The 18,965-nt window shown below is 45.7% G+C and overlaps 1 protein-coding gene across 2 annotated transcripts; it reads right to left on the reverse strand.

Annotated features, from left to right (window-relative positions):
* Positions 1–1,753: 1,753 nt before the first annotated feature.
* LOC105484337 (G protein-coupled receptor 83) lies at positions 1,754–18,388 on the reverse strand. 2 transcript variants are annotated; one of them, XM_011745858.3, is made up of 4 exons: positions 17,772–18,384; positions 13,874–13,999; positions 10,869–11,002; positions 1,754–4,071 (listed from the first exon to the last, which is right to left on the reverse strand). In XM_011745858.3, the coding sequence occupies exons 1-4, from the start codon at positions 18,156–18,158 to the stop codon at positions 3,447–3,449; spliced, it is 1,272 nt and encodes a 423-aa protein (XP_011744160.1). In that variant the 5' UTR covers positions 18,159–18,384; the 3' UTR covers positions 1,754–3,446. The 2 variants fall into 2 exon arrangements, with proteins under 2 accessions (XP_011744160.1, XP_024649383.1); XM_024793615.2 differs by lacking the exon at positions 13,874–13,999 and having other exon boundaries at positions 17,772–18,388.
* Between the last annotated feature and the right edge of the window lie 577 nt (positions 18,389–18,965).

The following is an 18,965-nucleotide window of genomic DNA, read 5'->3' on the forward strand; positions in this document are numbered from 1 at the left end:
TACAATACTGCACGTAGGCAGTAGTAACAAATTCTTAGTTCCTTCTCCTTCTCCTACGCCTTTCATTTTTCTTTCAAATTTTCCTCTAGGCTTAGCAAATTAGCCCTATTTACAACCTTCTGTGAAATTGTTTGAAACTAATTTCCTGAACTCTGAATGGCATCAGGTAATTATGTATGTAATGAAGGCTTACCCAGCTTACCTCGTAGGATTGTAGGATCCCAGGCTACAGTGGGTAGCATGGTAAACACAGGGAATGTGGTGTGCACTGCACACTGCCAAGTGGGAGAATTGCTCTCAAGGCTTGAGTGGTAGCTTTGCCTCATCCTGAGTCACTGAGGAACAGATGGAGTCCCAGGTTAAAACACGCAGCACAGAATTATAACTACAAAAGCAGGAACTTGGGCAGCTGATCAATGGAAGAAACACTAGACAGAGAGGCAGAGGTTCCTCAACTGGCTATTTAATTTCTCAGGGCTTGAATCTCAGCATCTGCAAAATGCGGGGTTGAGTAGATATTCTTCATGCTCCCTTCCTCTAATCCCTGCTGACCCCATTTTAAAGGTTACCAGTTGTGACATAATTGCAAGACCAAGAGGCACAGTCCACACACCTGAAGTAAATTTTATTGAGATGAGCAATTTACAATAAAACACTTTACAGCACATTGGAAAAACTCAAGTTTCACAAATTTTACATTCACAAATACAAGTCACTTTTCGCTCAAAGGCACACAGGGACTTTGGGGAAGGGACAGACCTAATGAGCCATCAGTGGGTGCTCCCCAGAGAAAAAGGTTTTCTCTGGGACTTGGCAGAACTGAAGGTCCCTGACTAACAATGGTTCAACTTAGGTTTTCAAAAATTTTATGATGATGTGAAAGCAATACACATTCAGTAGAAACCATACTTCACATATCCATACAACCATTCTGGTTTCACTTTCAGTACAGTACTCAATATATTACATGAGCTATTCAATACTTCATTACAAGATAGGCTTTGTGTTAAATGATTTTTCCCAACTGTAGTCTAATATAAGTGTTCTCAGAACATTTAAGGTAGGCTTGGCTAAGCTACGATGTTCAGTAGGTTGAGCGTATTCAATGCATTTTCAACTTCCAATATTTTGGACTTACGATGGGTTTACTGAGATGTAAGTCAAGGAGCTTCTGTATTCCTAGACACCCTCAGAGAGGAGTGAAGTGCAACATCCTCCATGCTTCCCAGAGCAGAACAAACCTTCTGTATCCCTGCTGTCTTGTTTCATTCTGGTTCATAGAATTTTTTTTTTTTTTTTTTTTGAGACAGAATCTTGCTCTGTCACTCTTGCTGGAGTGCAGTGGTGTTATCTCAGCTCACTGCAAGCTCCGTCTCCCAGGTTCACACCATTCTCCTGCCTCAGCCTCCCTAGAAGCTGGGACTACAGGCGCCCACCACCACGCCCAGCTAATTTTTTGTATTTTTAGTAGAGATGCGGTTTCACCGTGTTAGCCAGGATGGTCTCGATTTCCTGACCTCGTGATCCGCCCGCCTCGGCCTCCCTAAGTGCTGGTATTTCAGGCGTGAGCAACCGTGCCCAGCCAGTTCATAGAATTTCTATGGCAGCTTTCAGGTGAAACCATTAGCTACTTCTTGACACACCACAGAGACAATAAGTACAGGTACATGAGCCTTTTGTCCTGAAAAGTCAATTTGGGGATCCCTGTGGGCTTAGAAGACTCTCTCTGCCCAATGAAAGTCACGGTTTTGCCCATAATTCAGTAAGTGAGTTTTCAAAATTTTGTGTCTTGAAAATTTTCAACCATCTTCATAAATAGAAACTAGGATAATGAACCCTCATAGTTCATTACAGGGAAGCAGATGATGTGACCAGGTTCAGTTTCAGTTAACAGCCAAGAGGTCTAAGTGACAAACTCTCCCTCAAACCTTAGTTTCCTACTGAGCTCATATCCATGCTTTGCTTTCAGAGTTTATCTGGTGCTCGAAGAAAACCTAAAAGCAGTATGTCAGTAGCAATTGTTTAGAGCAGGTGAATTAAGCTCGATTCTGCCTGACAGGTCTCTTTTCTGGGTGATACAGTGAGTCATTCAGGACCAGATGGAAGGTGATAAAAACAATCAGTCCCTGGAATGAGATTTATCTGGCCAGTTAGACCTTTAAGAATTGAGGTTTCTTAAGGATGCATAGGTTTCTGTAAGTCAAAGTGACATCTGAACCACTAAAATGATATTGACAGTGAATCTCCTTTTGAGAAATGGTGTGAAAAAACTCCCATTATTCAGACAGCATAGCAAAATGCCTTTCTAGACAGCTCGGGAGGATGAGGTGTCTAAGCACAATTACTTACAGCATATTGGAAAGCCTGCTCCCTCATCTCTTGTGAAAACAGAACAATGTTTCACCACCTCTTGTTTTTGTGCAATAGCAGGAGAGGAGGAATCATGCCTCCTGGTTGAGTTTGATTCCCTGGTTCATCGTGAGGCTGCCTCTAAGGAGGGGCATGTGAGCCAGGCCCTTCCCACCACTGTCTACAATAGGGGGCAGTTCTGTCTGCATGGTGACAGGCTTCACCTTGGGTTCTTCTCACCTCTTCTTCAACTCTTCTGGTGGACACCCCTGGGAAAGGTACCCCTGTTTCTGTTAATCATTACAATCTAAATGAAAAAGTATAAATGAAAAAAAAAAAAGGTCATGCACACATGCACGCAGTCACACACACAAAGGAAAACATTGCAAATAGAGCCACAGCATGTTCACAGATGTTATCACAAATGGATGGGATAAGAGAGTGATTGTGTATGTGTGTGTGTGTGTGTGTGTGTGTATGCTTTTCTGAATTTTTCTAAGTGGTAATAATAAGTGCCCTTTGTTTTAAGGAACCCAAGTGGGTCCTTTCTTGTCTGCGTATTGCTAGGCCACTGAAGACTTCTGATTCATCATGGCCCAGTGACTCCAGAAAGTGAGGCATAAAAATCTCCACGCCCACTCTGGCTTGCTGGCATTTCCCTGGCCCGTGTACTTGTTTCAAGCAGAGCTCTGTGCATCTGGGTCACCACACCCAAAGTATGATGCAGGTCTCCCTTCGGGATGCTTAGCAGTAGGAAGGGCTGTAGGGCAGCAGCTGCCCCACAGATGGAGGCAGTTGAATGATTCAGCCCCCATCTGGGCCAAAGTTGTCCTCGCTCCTCTTCCTCAGAGATCCCGACTGCTGTGCCTCCCAGTGTTTCTTAGATGGGATTTATGAACACATGTCTAGTTGGTGGTGCCTTTTAGTTTTCACATCACATGGGGCTAGGAGGCTGGACAGTTTCCTAGGAATTCAAGAGTCCTACAGCTTCTGCAGGAGTGTGTTTCAAGCACTCTGAAGATCATGTGTGAGAATAGGCTCTCTTTCCCTGCCTTGGGTGGAGACAGACCCCTTCCACTCCCTCTTCCCAACCTCCTCTAACTCATTGTCACAATGGGTTCCACAGATGACAGATCTGTCTTCCCAGACTGGAGTTGGGAGGTGGGCAGGAGGTTGTTGGCAAGGGGAGCCCTCTGGCCATCATTCTTCTCTGTCCAGGCCACCCTGAAGGAAGGAACCGGGGAGGGTGGCCTGTCCTCCTGAGGCTTGGGAGGTCTTTGACACATGCTCAGTAATGCCTTTAGCTCAATCCTGAAATTCTCGTTCAGCCAGCAGTATATGAAGGGGTTATAGCACGTGCTGCTCATGGCAAACCAGTGGAAGGCAAAGTAGAGGGCATTGTTGGTGCGGATGACCTTGCTGGACAGGAGGAGGACGTAGCAGTTGAGGGGGAACCAGCAGAGGGCAAAGAGGACCACCACCAGCATCAACATTTTGATGGTCTTCTTCTTTTTGCGCCGCAGGGCAAGGTACTGCTCCGTGGTTACATCGCCAATCATGTTACACAGCCACAGTTTCTTGGCCACACGAGCGTAGGCCACAGAGATGATGAGGAGGGGCAGGATGTAGAGCAGGATGAAGGTGGCCAAGTCCAGGTACTTCCAGAAGAGGTCAGCTGGCTCAGGGAAGTCTGGCAGGCAGAGGGAGCGCACAATGTCCTCACTGGGGGCAGGAAGTAGGGAGGGGGAGAGAGGTAACGGAAAGGAGAGATTAGTGTGGAAAGCCTTCATCCCAAGAAGCACTGGCCTCTCCTTCCACCGGGCTCCTGGTACATCCATCTAATAAAGCACTTTTGATGCTGTAGCCTAATTATCTGATTACATTTCTGCCTCCCCCACTAGGCTGGGAACTGCATAGAGGTAAAGGATACACCTGAATTTCTCTGTGTTCTCTTAATCTTGTGCAATTCCTAGCCCATAGTAGAGACCCAATAAATATTTCTTGAATAAATGAATGAAATGCTCATGTTCCCAGATTGAAAAGTAACTCATCCTTGAGGAAATCCTAGAATTTCCCATTGTGCTACTTCCCCATTTTAAAGGGAAAACTAAGGCATAAAGAAAAGAAATGATGGGTCTTGAGCATATGAGTGGTAAAGCCTGAACTAACATCTCTTCAGCCATTCATAGAACAAGTATTTATTCTATATGGAATGTACCCCGGTCCTCTTCAGCCTTTTTAGGAATATCCATGTGGCTTGGTGCTCTAGTTCTATGTGCTGGTGGTCATCACTAACAAAAGAGAGAGGAAACTTCCTTTGCTTTTGTTAGGGGGAAAAAAAATAAGTCCTCTATATGGAAAGGTAGAAGGGCAGCCTGGATGTTGGGGGCCTGGGCATGTGATTCATTTCAATGTCCTAGAATTCCTGGAGGGGGCCTTTATAAATTAGGTGAAATCCACCTTCTGGGCTTATTTCTCTTGACCTTGCTTTTGTCACAGAAGTGTGTGTGTGTGTGTGTGTGCGCACGCGCGCGCGTGTGCTGCAGGTGGGGTGGAGCATGGCTCCTGTGACAGACACTCCCTGGATCCCTGCAGAGCCCCTTTGCCAGTCTGGAGAACAAACTCCCCAGCAAGAAACAGCTGGCATCTGTGATCTTCTAGGTGCCTAGGACTCCCCTAAGGCCACCCAAGGCCCTTCCCACGATTCAGTACAGCCATAATTGGCTGGGAGTTTCCAGTTTTCCTAGAAAACACCTGTAACAAAAGACTGAGAGATGGAGAAATAGGAAAGCCCAGTTACCTGGCCTCAAGGTGAGGCCAACTCTGCATTTTCAGTTGGCCCCAGAGCCTCCTGTGGGGCAGGGACAGCTTCCCCTGAAATCATACCCTTCCTTAGTCTCTCCCTGTTCCCTGTCCAGCCTCTGCCACTCTCTTTCCCATTGCTCTTGGGAACACTGCCTCAATTAGCCTCTTGCAGGTGTACCTGACTTTAAGGCAAAATCTGTCTCTAAGGAAGGTCATCTAACACAACAAATGAAGCCCAGCAGGGTGGCTTACGCCTGTAATCCCAGCACTTTGTGAGGCTGAGACGGGCGGATCACCTGAGGTTCGGGAGTTTGAGACCAGCCTGACCAACATGGAGAAACCGTGTCTCTATTAAAAATACAAAATTAGCCAGGCATGGTGGCGCATGCCTATAATCCCAGCTACTCGGGAGGATGAGGCAGGAGAATCACTTTAACCCGGGAGCCAGAGGTTGCGTTGAGCCAAGATTGTGCCATTGCACTCCAGCCTGGGCAACAAGAGCGAAACCCCATCTCAATAAATAAATAAATAAATAAATAAATAAATAAAAAGCAGGAGTTACAATCCTAATCTCTGATAAACCAGACATTAAGCCAACAAATATCGAAAGAGACAAAGAAGGGCATTACATGATGGTAAAGGGATCAATGCAGCAACAAAAGCTAACTTTCCTAAATATATACATACCCAATACAAGAGCACCCAGATTCATAAAGTAAGTTCTTAGAGACCTACAAAGAGACTCAGACTCCCACACAATAATAATGGGAGACTTTAACACCCCACTGTCAATATTAGACAGATCAATGAGACAAAAAATTAACAAGCATATTAAGGACTTTAACTCAGCTCTGGACCAAATGGACCTAATAGACATCTACAGAACTCTCTACCCCAAATCAATAGAATATACATTCTTCTCAGCAGCACATCCCACTTATTCCAAAATTGACCACATAATTAGAAATAAAACACTCCTCAGCAAATGCAAAAGAATACAAATAATAACAATCTCTCAGACCGCAGTGCAATCAAACTAGAACCCAGGATTAAGAAACTCACTCAAAACCACACAACTACCTGGAAACTGAATAACCAGCTATGAAATGACTACTGAGTAAATAACGAAATGAAGGTAGAAATAAAGATGCTCTTTGAAACCAATGAGAATGAAGACACAACGTACCAGAATCTCTGGGACACATTTAAAGCAGTGTGTAGAGGGAAATTTATAGCACTAAATGGCCACAAGAGAAAGCAGGAAAGATCTAAAATTGACACCTTAACATCAAAATTAAAAGAACTCGAGAAGCAACAGCAAAGAAATTCAAAAACTAGCAGAAGACAAGAAATAACTAAGATCAGAGCAGAACTGATAGAGATAGAGACACGAAAAACCCTTCAAAAAAAATCAATGAATCCAGGAGCTGGTTTTTTGAAAAGATCAACAAAATAGATAGACCACTAGCCAGACTAATAAAGAAGAAAAGAGAGAATAATCAAATAGATGCAATAAAAAATGATATAGGGGATATCACCACTGATCCCACAGAAATACAAACTCCCATCACAGAATACTATAAATACCTCCACACAAATAAACTAGAAAATCTAGAAGAAGTGGATAATTCCTGGACACATACACCCTCCCAAGATTAAACCAGGAAGAAGTCAAAACCCATAATAAACCACTAATAAGTTCTGAAATTGAGGCAGTAATTAATAGCCTACCAAGCAAAAAAAGGTCCAGGACCAGACGGATTCACAGCCAAATTCTACCAGAGGTACAAAGAGGAGCTGGTACCATTCCTTCTGAAACTATTCCAAACAACAGAAAAAGAAGGAATCCTCCTTAACTCATTTTATTAGGCCAGCATCGTGCTGATACCAAAACCTGGCGGAGACACGACAAAAAAAGAAAATTTCAGGCCAATATCTCTGATGAACATCAATACGAAAATCCTCAATAAAATACTGGCAAACCGAATCCAGCAGAACATCAAAAACCTTATCCACCACGATCAAGTCAGCTTCATCCCTGGGATGCAAGGCTGGTTCAACATATGGAAATCAATAAACATAATGCATCACATAAACAGAACCAATGACAAAAACCACGATTATCTCAATAGATGCAGAAAAGGCCTTCGACAAAATTCAGCACCTTTTCATACTAAAAACTCTCAATAAACTGGGTATTAATGGAACGTATCTCAAAGTAATAAGAACTATATATGACAAACCTTCAGCCAATATCATACTGAATGGACAAAAACTGGAAGTATTCCCTTTGAAAACTGGCATAAGACAAGGATGCCCTCTCTCATCACTCCTATTCAACATAGTATTAGAAGTTCTGGCCAGGGCAGTCAGGCAGGAGAAAGAAAGAAAGGATATTCAAATAAGAAAAGAGGAAGTCAAATTGTCTCTGTTTGCAGATCGTATATTTAGAAAACCCCATCGTCTCAGCCCAAAATCTCCTTAAGCTGATAAGCAACTTCAGCAAAGTCTCAGGATACAAAATCAATGTGCAAAAATCACAAGCATTCCTATACACCAATAACAGACAAACAGAGAGCCAAATCATGAGTGAACTCCCATTCACAATTGCTACTAAGATAATAAAATACCTAGGAATACAACTTACAAGAGATGTGAAGGGCCTCTTCAAGGAGAACTACAAACCACTGCTCAACAAAATAAAAGAGGACACAAACAAATGGAAACACATTCCATGCTCAGGGATAGGAAGAAATAATATCATGAAAATGGCCATACTGCCCAAAGTAATTTATAGATTCAATGGTATCCCTATCAAGCTACCACTAAGTTTCTTCACAGAATTGGAAAAACTACTTTAAACTTCATATGGAACCAAAAAAGAGTCCATATAGCCAAGACAATCTTGGGCAAGAAGAACAAAGCTGGAGGCATCATGCTACCTGACTTCAAACTATACTACAAGGCTACAATAACCAAAACAGCATGGTGCTAGTACCAAAACAGATATATAGACCAATGAAACAGAACACAGGCCTCAGAAATAACACCACACATCTACAACCATCTGATCTTTGACAAACCTGACACAAACACGCAAGGGGGAAAGATTCCCTATTTAATAAATGTTGTTGGAAACACTGGCTAGCCATATGCAGAAAACTGAAACTGGATCCCTTTTTTACATCTTATACAAAAATCAACTCAAGATGGATCAAAGACTTAAACTAAGACCTAGGATCATAAAAATCCTAGAAGAAAACATGGGCAGTACCATTCAGGATGTAGGCGTGGGCAAAGACTTCCTTTTAGTGTCTAAAACACCAAAAGCAATGGCAACAAAAGCCAAAATTGATAAATGGGATCTAACTAAACTAAAAAGCTTCTGCACAGCAAAAGAAACTACCATCAGAGTGAACAGGCAACCTACAAAATGGGAGAAAATTTTTGCAATCTATCTATCTGACGAAGGGCTAATATCCAGGATCTATAAAGAACTTAAACAAATTTACAAGAAAAAAAAAAAAATCAAAAAGTGGGCAAAGGATATGAACAGACACTTCTTAAAAGAAGACATTTATGCAGCCAAGAGACATTTGAAAAAATGCTGGCCATCACTGGTCATCAGATATATGCAAATCAAAATTACAATGAGATGCTATCTCATGCCAGTTAGAATGGCAATCATTAAAAAGTCAGGAAACAATTGATGCTGGAGAGGATATGGAGAAATAGGAATGCTTTTACACTGTTAGTGGGAGTGCAAATTAGTTCAACCATTGTGGAAGACAACGTAGTGATTCCTCAAGGATCTAGAACTAGAAATACCATTTGACCCAGCAATCCCTTTATTGGGTATGTACCCAAAGGATTATAAATCATTCTACTATAAAGACACATGCACACATATGTTTACTGCGGCACTATTCACAACAGCAAAGACTTGGACCAACCCAAATGTCCATCAATGATAGACTGGATTAAGAAAATGTGGCACACATACACCATGGAATACTATGCAGCCATAAAAAAGGATGAGTTCATGTCCTTTGCAGGGACATGGATGAAGCTGGAAACCATTGTTCTCAGCAAACTATGACAAGAACAGAAAATCAAACACCACATATTCTCACTCATAAGTGAGAGTTGAACTATGAGAACACATGGACATAGGGAGAGGAACATCATACACTGGGGCCTGTCAGGGGATGGGAACTAGGGGAGGAACAACATTAGGAGAAATACCTAATGTAGGTGACAGGTTGATGAGTGCAGCAAACCACCAGGGCATGTGTATACCTATGTAACAAAACTTCATATTCTGTACATGCATCCCATAATTTAAAGTATAATTTAAAATTTTTAAGAAAAGACATACCAGTGACCAACAACAACAACAATAACAAATGACAAAAATCACTCTAAGAGGCTGGGCACAGTGGCTCATGCCTGTACTCTCAGCACTTTGGGAGCCCAAGGTGGGCAGATAACCTGAGGTCAGAAGTTCGAGACCAGCCTGGCCAACATGGTGAAACCCATCTCTACTAGAAATACAAAAAATTGGCCGGGCACAGTGGCTCAAGCCTGTAATCCCAGCACTTTGGGAGGCCGAGATGGGCGGATCATGAGGTCAGGAGATCGAGACCATCCTGGCTAACATGGTGAAACCCCGTCTCTACTAAAAAAATACAAAAAACTAGCCGGGCGAGGTGGCGGGCACCTGTAGTCCCAGCTACTCGGGAGGCTGAGGCAGGAGAATCGCTTGAACCCGGGAGGTGGAAGTTGCAGTGAGCTGAGATCCGGCCACTGCACTCCAGCCTGGGTGACAGAGCGAGACTCCGTCTCCAAAAAAAATAATAATAATAATAAAATAAATATAAAAAAAAAAAAACCCAAAAAATTAGCCAGGAATGGTGGTGCGTGCCTGTAATCCCAGCTACTTGGGAAGCTGAGGCAGGAGAATTGCTTGAACCCCGGTGGCGGAGGTTACAGTGATCTGAGATCGTGCCATTGCACTCCAGCCTGGGCAACAGAATGAGACTTTGTCTCAAAAAAAAAAAAAAAAAAAAAAGTCACTCTAAGATCATTTATTCAGTAAATGCATACCAAGAGCTTGTTATGTGGAGACAGTAAGCTAAGTGTGGGGATCACCGAGATAACAAAGAAACAAGGCCAGTTCTTCCCAAACTGACAGTGCAGCAGGGAGATCACCTAATGAAGCAGTTTAAGTTTTAAAAAACTGTGTGTTGAAAGAAAGACGTTCTCATTCAGTAGAGCATAAGATAAACATGTACAGGAGGTGGGGGAGATAGAGAAGCCTGCCTCAGGCTCAGACTTGCATGCAGGTTTTGTTTGTAGATAGTGTGAGCGGTTTACACCTTGCTCCTTTTCAACAAGGCCTTGGTGACTGGGATCTCAGGCTGCATGAGTACAGCACCCTGGTGACAAACGCTGATAATTATTGCTTTGTCCTTGCAGAGAACCCGGAAAGAGAATAGGGGAGAAGCTAAAGAAGAGAGAAAGCAGACAAAATGTAGAGGACAGGCATGGACCAGGAGGTAACAGGATGGGAGCGAGCCAGAGAAAGATTCAGTGAGGCAGGTACTAGTTACTCAGAGAGTTGTGAGCTCCTGGGGGCCTCAGGTATCCCTTGGTCAAGCCTGACTCAGGAGAAGACGCGAATCACCAGGTGGATCCCTACGAATTCATCTCACCTGTATTTGAAGGTAAATAATTTCTGGCAGATAGCATGTGGGAGTGAAAAGAATGTAGCCATGGTCCAGATGACAGCGATGTAGATGACACCCTTTGTGATTGAGATCCGAGGTTTCAAAGGGTGCATAATGACCTGGAAAACAAGCAAACCGCATCACTAACTGAAGACGTTTTGGAACAAATCAGAAATCTGGGCCAGGTGCAGGAGCTCACGCCTGTAATCCCAGCACTTTGGGAGGCTGAGGCAGAAGAATCACTTGAGCCCAGGAGTTCTAGACCAGACTGGGCAACACAGTGAGACCCTGCCTCTATATATTTTTTTAAAAAATGAAAATACATAAATAAATAAAAAGAAATCTGGATGGCACAGCTCACTTGTCACATAAGGCAGGCCCTATTGATAAAGTCAAGCACCCCTTATGTTCATTATTGAGCCCCTGAGCTACACCAGGTAGCTGCTGCGGGAGAGGAGGCCCAGCCATGTCCCACCCAACAGCCCACCTCCAGAGGAGGAAAGAAAGGGTCATCTGGATTCAGAGACCCGGGGCAGGTCATCTGCCTCTTGCTGATCATACTCAGGCTGAACCAGGGTCCAGTGAGAGGGCTGGGGAGGGGTCCAGGAGGAAGGCTGCTCACATGGCATCACAGTGAGGCTGGGAGATGAGCAAGTCCATGGTCAGCTCCCATCTCCTCGGGACCTGAGCTCATCTTCCCATGATTCTAGACCCCTTAGGTTATGATGGACTCTGAGAGGGTCTGACAGACAGGAAGAGACCATTCTCATCACTCATCCTGGGAAGCTGCATGGGCACTTATGTGGGAACTCCCAACATGTTTATGAAAGCCATTACTAAAATTGCAACAGGGTCCAAGTCTCACACACCCATAATAAACTCAATGTTGCAGGCTTCAGGCTGAAATGCATCTTGGAGTTGCTGCTGTGTATCAATCAATTCTCCTAAAAGGTTTAAATAAAGACTTAGGGATTTAAAACCATCCTCATTTTCAGATGAGAACATTCTTTTTTGAAAAAGGCATTTGGGATAGGTTAGTCCAGTGTTAGGGGGAAGAGGTCAGGAAGAGGTGCCACCACCTCTAGATGCCATCCCAGAACACACTGGACATTCTGGCTGTGTCCTGAACTTTTTTTTATTCCTCCCAATGTTTTCAAGGTTTTATGGGAAGAAGCAATGAGGCTTCAGAAGCTGACAGCATATCTCCGTTCTGGATTCAGCCATCTCTGCCCCTCACACTCTTGTGTTCAGATTGCTGAAGGGAGTGGCAGCCTGGGGCAGAGGCTCCAAGCACTTCTCAAAGACTCCGTTGACCTTGGGACAGAGCCCCTTGTTGGGGTATATGTTGCAGTAACATGGTCAACATGAGCAAGACTTTGCCCCATTCCCCAGACCCACCCTTAGCCCATGGTCAATGCTCGGTTGCATTAATCTGGGGTAAGCATAGGCCAGGCAAAAGTAATCAGAAGTCCTTCTAGTTAAATTAAGGGAGACAGTTAAGAAAAGGCAGGAAATATTGATATGCAAACTTTTCACACTTTACACTAAAGCATCTGCAACATACATTAAGAGTTGATTCTTACAAAATTATGGCATTTCAGAGATAAAGAGATCTCACAATTTGACGAGTCCCATTCCTTATCAGATGCAGGAATCTCCTCAAATACCTCCCCATCAAGTTGTCATTCTCACTTTGCTTAAATATGGCTGGTGACATGAAACTCATTACCTCCCAGGCAGCTTTGTCTACCTTTAGACACTTCTACGCGAGAATTCTTCCCACATTGGACTGACTGTATCTTTGAAACTGCATCTTTGAAGCCTCCTATCCCGTGGTCCTTGTTGCATCTCATGGTGCTACTCAGAATGAATCTCATCTTTCTGTGTCTGGTGGCCCTCATAATACTGGCCTTGTAGATTCCTTTGAGCCTTCTCAGAACAGCATGGTCTAGTGACTGGAACATGGGCTTGGAGCCAGACAGACCTCAGTCCTAATCCTAGCTTCACCATTCATAGGCACATGATCTTGGAAAAGCTACATATGCACTTTACTGAGCCTCCATTCTATAATTCAGCATAGGTCTAAGCATACAACGTGAGTTCATTGAGTAAGCATGGAAAAGGCCCCTGGCATGAAGCTGTCCTACTTAGATGTCCTGGTCAGTTCCTTTCACCATATATACCTATGAGCTTCCCATGGGGGCAGAACTGTTAGAATACCTTCCTGACCCAGAGCTGCCATGCTCCACTGCAATGCCTGCTCTTGCCACCTGGACATCCTGGCTTGTTTTCCGCCTGAACAGCCTGAATTGGTAAATATTCATTTCTCCCTCTGAAGCCTCGTCTCTGACCTGCAATTACTCCTCTCCTTTAATCTGTGATTTTCCGGATTTGCTTTTCTATCCTCAAAACAAGCTCACTAATTTCTGAGACAGAAAATGCCAGCAATGGCCGGGCACGGTGGCTCATGCCTGTAATCCCAGCACTTTGGGAGGCCGAGGTGGGTGTATTATCTGAGGTCAGGAGTTCAAGACCAGCCTGGCCAATATGGCGAAACCCCACCTCTACTAAAAGTACAAAAATTAGCCGGGCATGGTGGCAGGCACCTCTAATCCCAGCTACTCAGGAGGCTGAGGCAGGAGAATTCCTTGAACCCAGGAGGCAGAGGTTGAGTCAAGATGGCGCCACTGCACTCCAGCCTGAGCGACAAGAGTGAGACTCTGTCTCTCAAAAAAAAAAAAAAGAAAAGAAAAAGAAAAAAGAAAATGCCAGCAATGAGTATTCATTGGATCAACAAACTAAGAATAACTTTCTGTGACAATTAGGACAAAGGGTTTAATATCACTAACTTATGTGTTCATGTTGATCAATAAGAAGAGAAACACACTCATTGAAAACTGGGTTAAAACACTGTCTTCAGAGCCCCTGCAACTTCCAGGAAGGGGAAGCAAGACAGGGAAGAGCAGAGCATTAGGGGTAGGTACCCTCACCTGGTGGCGGTCTACCGCAATGGCTGTCAGCGTCAGTGCTGAGACGTGCAGGGAGCAGTACTGGGCAAAGCGGCTGACATGGCACATGCCCTTCCCAAATATCCATGTGCTGTTCACAAAGCGAACCTGGAGATGAGCCCAAAGATGTTAGGAGACAGACAGGCCTTGACTTTGACACCCATCCCTAGAGGTCTCTGAGGAGCATGCCCTTAGGAGGATTCCTCCAGCTTCTCCCTTCTTTCTGTCTATGAGACTGAATTGTGGAGTAAACATGATTTTCTCCTGCACAACTCATTTTCATTCATTCAATTCAGCAAACCCTGATCATGCTTCTGGGCCAGGCTCCGTTAGATGCCAGGAGAGCTTGGGAAGGATGTGGGCTTTGGAGTTGGACTTCCCACCTCTAACAGTTTCTTACTGTGAGGGCCTGGGCAAGATAGGTAACCTCTCTGAATCTGTTTCCTCATTTGCAAAAAAAAAAAAGGCCATCAAAAATCTCTTCCTTATAGGCTTAGTATAAGGTTTAAATTTTTTAAATGTCTGTAAAGGGCAAAACACAATGTCTGGCAGATTGTTCAGCTATTATTAGAAGTAAATAGTAGCTATTTTTATGTGCAATAACAAAATTCACTCTTGGTCCACACAAGTTCACTCTAGTAGGGGAGACACATCTGAATTGTCACAACACAGCATGCATGCAGGCTGTGCTGGCAAATCTTGGCTAAACTGGCCTTGCAGGTCATCATCTGGGGTGAAGACCCAGGGACCTGGAGAGGTGTTGACAGGTGTGGGGAGAGAAGACAAGCTCTCAAAACCTTGTAGGGCCCTAGAAGGAGGCCCGGTCCTTATCCCACATCACCCAGCACTATTTACTCATTCAATTAGTACTTGAGCAGCTCCTGTGAGTAACATCCCATGCCTGAGAGATTGAGCATTGATTCTGATTAAGGAGTTTGCAGCCAGGGCAGAGGAGGGTCAACTCAAGTGCAAGACAGAAAGTAATCAATGCTTTGTAGGGACCCAGACAAAGGGCAATGGGGCCACCAGATAGGGATGGGAGGGGGCAGAGGCACAGAGGCATAGAAACAGGGCAAGTCGGCCCAAGAGAAGGAGTATAATGTAGTGACTTACAGCAGAGTGTTTGCCACTGATCACTGTGACCTTGGGCAAGGCATTGGGCCCTCTGAGCCCCACTTTCCTCATCTGTAAAATGGGCTAACCCTTTTCACATGGTTGTTACATCAATCAAGATTGATAACATATGTAAAGTAGGTACAATAGTGCCTAGTACATTAACGCTATCAACTGCCATTATTACAACATATGAGACATACGACATATTATTATTACAACATATGAGGCTTCTGCCTCCCCTGCCCACTCCTCCACTGTGCTTCCTGCTGCTCCAACTTCATTGAGCCACTCAGCGTTCCCACAACACACCATGAACTTTGATGCTTCAATGCCTTTGTTCTCCCTGGTCCCTCTGTCTGCACTAAGTGTTCATCTCGACCTGGAAAATTCCTATTCAGCCAGGTCCTGTTGAAATGTCACATTCTTTGCAGTCTCCTTTAACCCTCTCATGGGACTCCGATGGGTCAGAATGAAAGACTCCCTCCTCCAGGCTCCACTACATTCTGTGTACATCTATCTCTTATCTACCAGGGGAACTGTAAGTAATTGCTTTTCTCTCCATTATCAGAGCTGGGTTTCATGCTGACTGCAGTAGATGAAGTGGATAGGAAGGGAGACCAGGGAAGAAGGATATCATTGCCAATCAGCCAAAGGCAGGCATGCCTTTCCCAGTGGGGGAGCCTGAGCTGAGTAGGCCGAGGGGTTGGAAGCCCCTCCCCATAACCTTCTCCCTTTCCTACCTGCCAGCACCCTAAAAGCTGTAATCCAAATTTGGATTGGGGCAGTTTGATGGATCAGGTTCAAGGCTAAGCTGCTTTGGCTCATACTGGAGGGGGTGCTGGGTTCTGAGGACCTTGACATCCTATAGATCTCTTGCAGGAGATCCTCTGGAGCAGGTATTGCCAGCTGTCAGGTGTAGCCTGTCCTTGAGTCCATGGCCTCCCTACCCCTTCTTGTGTCTGCTGCAGATCCAGCCCTGCATCCTGGCTCTGGGCAGCAGCAAAAAAGGCCATGTTCTGTGGTTTCCCAGTGCCCAACCTGAATAGACCAGCCCAACCACACCATTGTAGGTTCTCAGGTCAGAAACCAAGGAAGGGGCAAGGGTTGGCAGGGATGCTGTTGTCTTGTGCTTTGAGACACCCAGGGAGGAGGGGAGTATTTGAAAGCCCACTCATCCTTGGGTAATGCCCAGGGGATATTGAGCAGCTATCAATACGTTAGATGTAGGCTGAAAGGAGATCAGAACAAGTCCAGGGTTTGGAGTAGCAGAAGCTAAACATGGTCCAAGAGTGTTCTTTACTCCCAGCTGGCTGGCCTAGTGGACCGACGTCTGGATTTGAGTTAGGGGATGGAATTCTCATCTTGGATCTGCCAGCTACTGGCCAGGTGGCTTTGGACAAGGGACTGAACCTCTCTGTGCCCTAGTTTTCTCATCTGCAAAATGTGAGTAATATTCTAATAAGTGAGGATGAAAAAGAGAATGTGAGTGTACTTTTTCAATATAAGATTTGGAAGGATGTTCACACAGGTGATGGACTTGTGGGGGTTCATCCTGTGTTTTTTGCTTGTCTGTGATATCTGGTTGTGTGTGTGTGAGAGATAGCGGAGAGAGAGACAGAGAGGGATTAACAGATATTGCTTTAGTAATCACTCAAATAATAGTTATTCCATAAAATGAAAAAATATAACACACTAGAGAAACATGCAGTATAACTGTCACTATGGTTGCTCAGTCATCGCCCTTACAGTCCCAAAGCATCCATGAGAGCCACACTCCCTGATCACAGCGGGACACCACCAGTGCTAAGTAGCCAGGGCTTGGGGGAGGAATCCCATCAGCTGCAATGTGCAAATGCCCCCAGCCTGCCCGATCTCTGTGGCCCAAGCCCACTCCCCTCATTTCTTCCTCAACACAGACCTCAAACACAGCCTCATGATCAATCCACAGAAGGGAAATGCACTTTAAATAAGTGGTCTGGGAAAATGCACTTAATGTTCCATTAAAAATTAGCAGTTGTTTGATATTTCAGTTGTAGCACAAAGCAGCATCCCATGGGTACGGGTGGGCACTGAATAGGCTGCACTTCAGAGGGAGGGGGACCTGATCATCTCTGCTGACATTTCAGGGGCATTGATTTACTGCTCAATTATCAAGCAAGCCCAGACCCAGTGAGATTAAACAGGAAATGGTCATTCATTTCCAGCTGGCTGCAGACACTCAAACTATTGACCCAATGCCACCTCCGCAGAAGCTCTGGCTTATAAAGTGATGAGACAGAAAGAAGTGGGGAGGAATCAGAGTGTGGCAGGGGAGAGAGAGGAAGAGAGGAGAGGAGGGGAGAGGAGAGGAGAGAGAATAGAAAAATAAAATCACAGAGAGACTGACAAGAAGAAAAAGAGATAAGAGGTGAGGAGACAGAGACAGACGAATAGGGAGACAGAAAGACAGAAAAAAAAAAGATGAGGACACACAGACAGAGACGGAGAAGAAAGACAGAAAGACTTCAGAGAGAGAGACAGAGACTGAAAGAAAGACTAAGAAAAACAGAGGAGAGAGTCAAGAACCGAGATGACAGAAGAGAGAGAAAGGAGACTAGGACAGGAAGGCAGAGGCAGAGGAGAGGAGAAATACGGAGGAAGAAAGACGTGGAGACAGAAGTCGGGACCCACAGAGAGACACAGAACGGCAGAGGGAGGCCAGAGAATTGAGATAGGAGAGGGAGACGAAGAGAGAAGGTGGGGCGGCAGGCAGCGGGCCCCTTACCAAAGTGAAGGGGGTGTTGAGCAGCGTGATCATTATGTCGGCAACTGCCAGGTTGACGATGAAGAGGCTGGTGGCCGAGTGCATTCGCTGGTTCTTAAAGATGACATGACAGACCAGGACGTTGCCAAAGAGTGAGAAGACAATGATGAAGGAGTAAGCCACGATGAGCAGGGCTTTCACCGTGGGGTTCTGGGACTCGGCGCCGTAGCGCCTCCTGCCCACAAAGTTCTGCCAGTCGGAGAAGGTGTAGTTGTTCCAGGAGAAGAAGTGCGAGGCATTGGGCACGGCCAGGGCCGCCTCCAGGCTCTGCTCGTCGGCCCGGCCCTCGTGGGGCTCGGTGGCTCTCACGAAGGGGAGGAGACAGAGCACCAAGAGGTGAGGGACCATTTTGCAGGAGCCACCCCTCCCCTGGGAGCCTGCGGGTCGGGCGCCCTCTCGCCGGGCTCGGGGCGCGCAGCCGGAGTGCAGGGCGCAGAGCGTGCAAGGCCGTCCCGAGGAGCCAGTTAGCCCGGACCCGCGGAGCACCGCGCAGCCCGCCAGCAGCCCGCGGTCGGCACCCCAGCTCCGGGTTTGTTGGAGCACTTTTATATCTCTGCTCCCACCAGGCTGCTAGGGAGCGCCTCTGCCTATTGGGCAGCGCGGCGTCTCTCGCGGCGACGGTGACGCGCTCCAGCTCTGACAAGCCTGGCTCCCCGCACCCTGCCGGTGGCGCCGTTGCTGCCCCCACACCCAGCCGTTCCCACTCCCGCCCGTAACTCCTCCGACAGGGCTTCGCTTCGGGGGCTCCTTCCCCAGCGCGTACATGCTCGCGTGGTGTCGGCTTAGCCTCTTGTAAAGGAAGTAGACAGGCGGGTGGAAGCCCACAGGGGCATTTGGGATGATGAGGGAGCATGCTGGCAAAGCCGGGTCAGTAACAAGGATATATTCCATTTGTTTCCACTTAAACCTTAGCTTTGCCACAGTTTCAATATCGAAGTGGATGGCTGCGTCCCGGCGGTCCCAGGAAAAAGGCAAACCAGAAATTAGAGACGTTAAGGATTCTCCAAGTCCCCCGAGTATCCAGGTGTCAGCGGTGCTGGAGGGCTTATTAAAGGTTGACGGTTTCACAGTCCCCAGGAATGCAATCTGGGGAGCTTTGTTTTCCAAGGAAACTCTTCAAAGCAGTTCTGATGGCATCAAAGAAGCGAAGGAAAA

This window comes from Macaca nemestrina, chromosome 12 (assembly GCF_043159975.1).
Source record: "Macaca nemestrina isolate mMacNem1 chromosome 12, mMacNem.hap1, whole genome shotgun sequence".
NCBI lineage: Eukaryota > Metazoa > Chordata > Mammalia > Primates > Cercopithecidae > Macaca > Macaca nemestrina.

Coding starts and splice junctions, on each gene's coding strand:
- LOC105484337 (XM_011745858.3), bottom strand. CDS start 18,158: ATGGTCCCTCACCTCTTGGTGCTCTGTCTCCTCCCCTTCGTGAGAGCC. Junction 14,000..17,771: donor TCAACACCCCCTTCACTTTG/GTAAGGGGCCCG, acceptor GCTCATCTCCAG/GTTCGCTTTGTGAACAGCAC. Junction 11,003..13,873: donor TTGCGGTAGACCGCCACCAG/GTGAGGGTACCT, acceptor CTTGTTTTCCAG/GTCATTATGCACCCTTTGAA.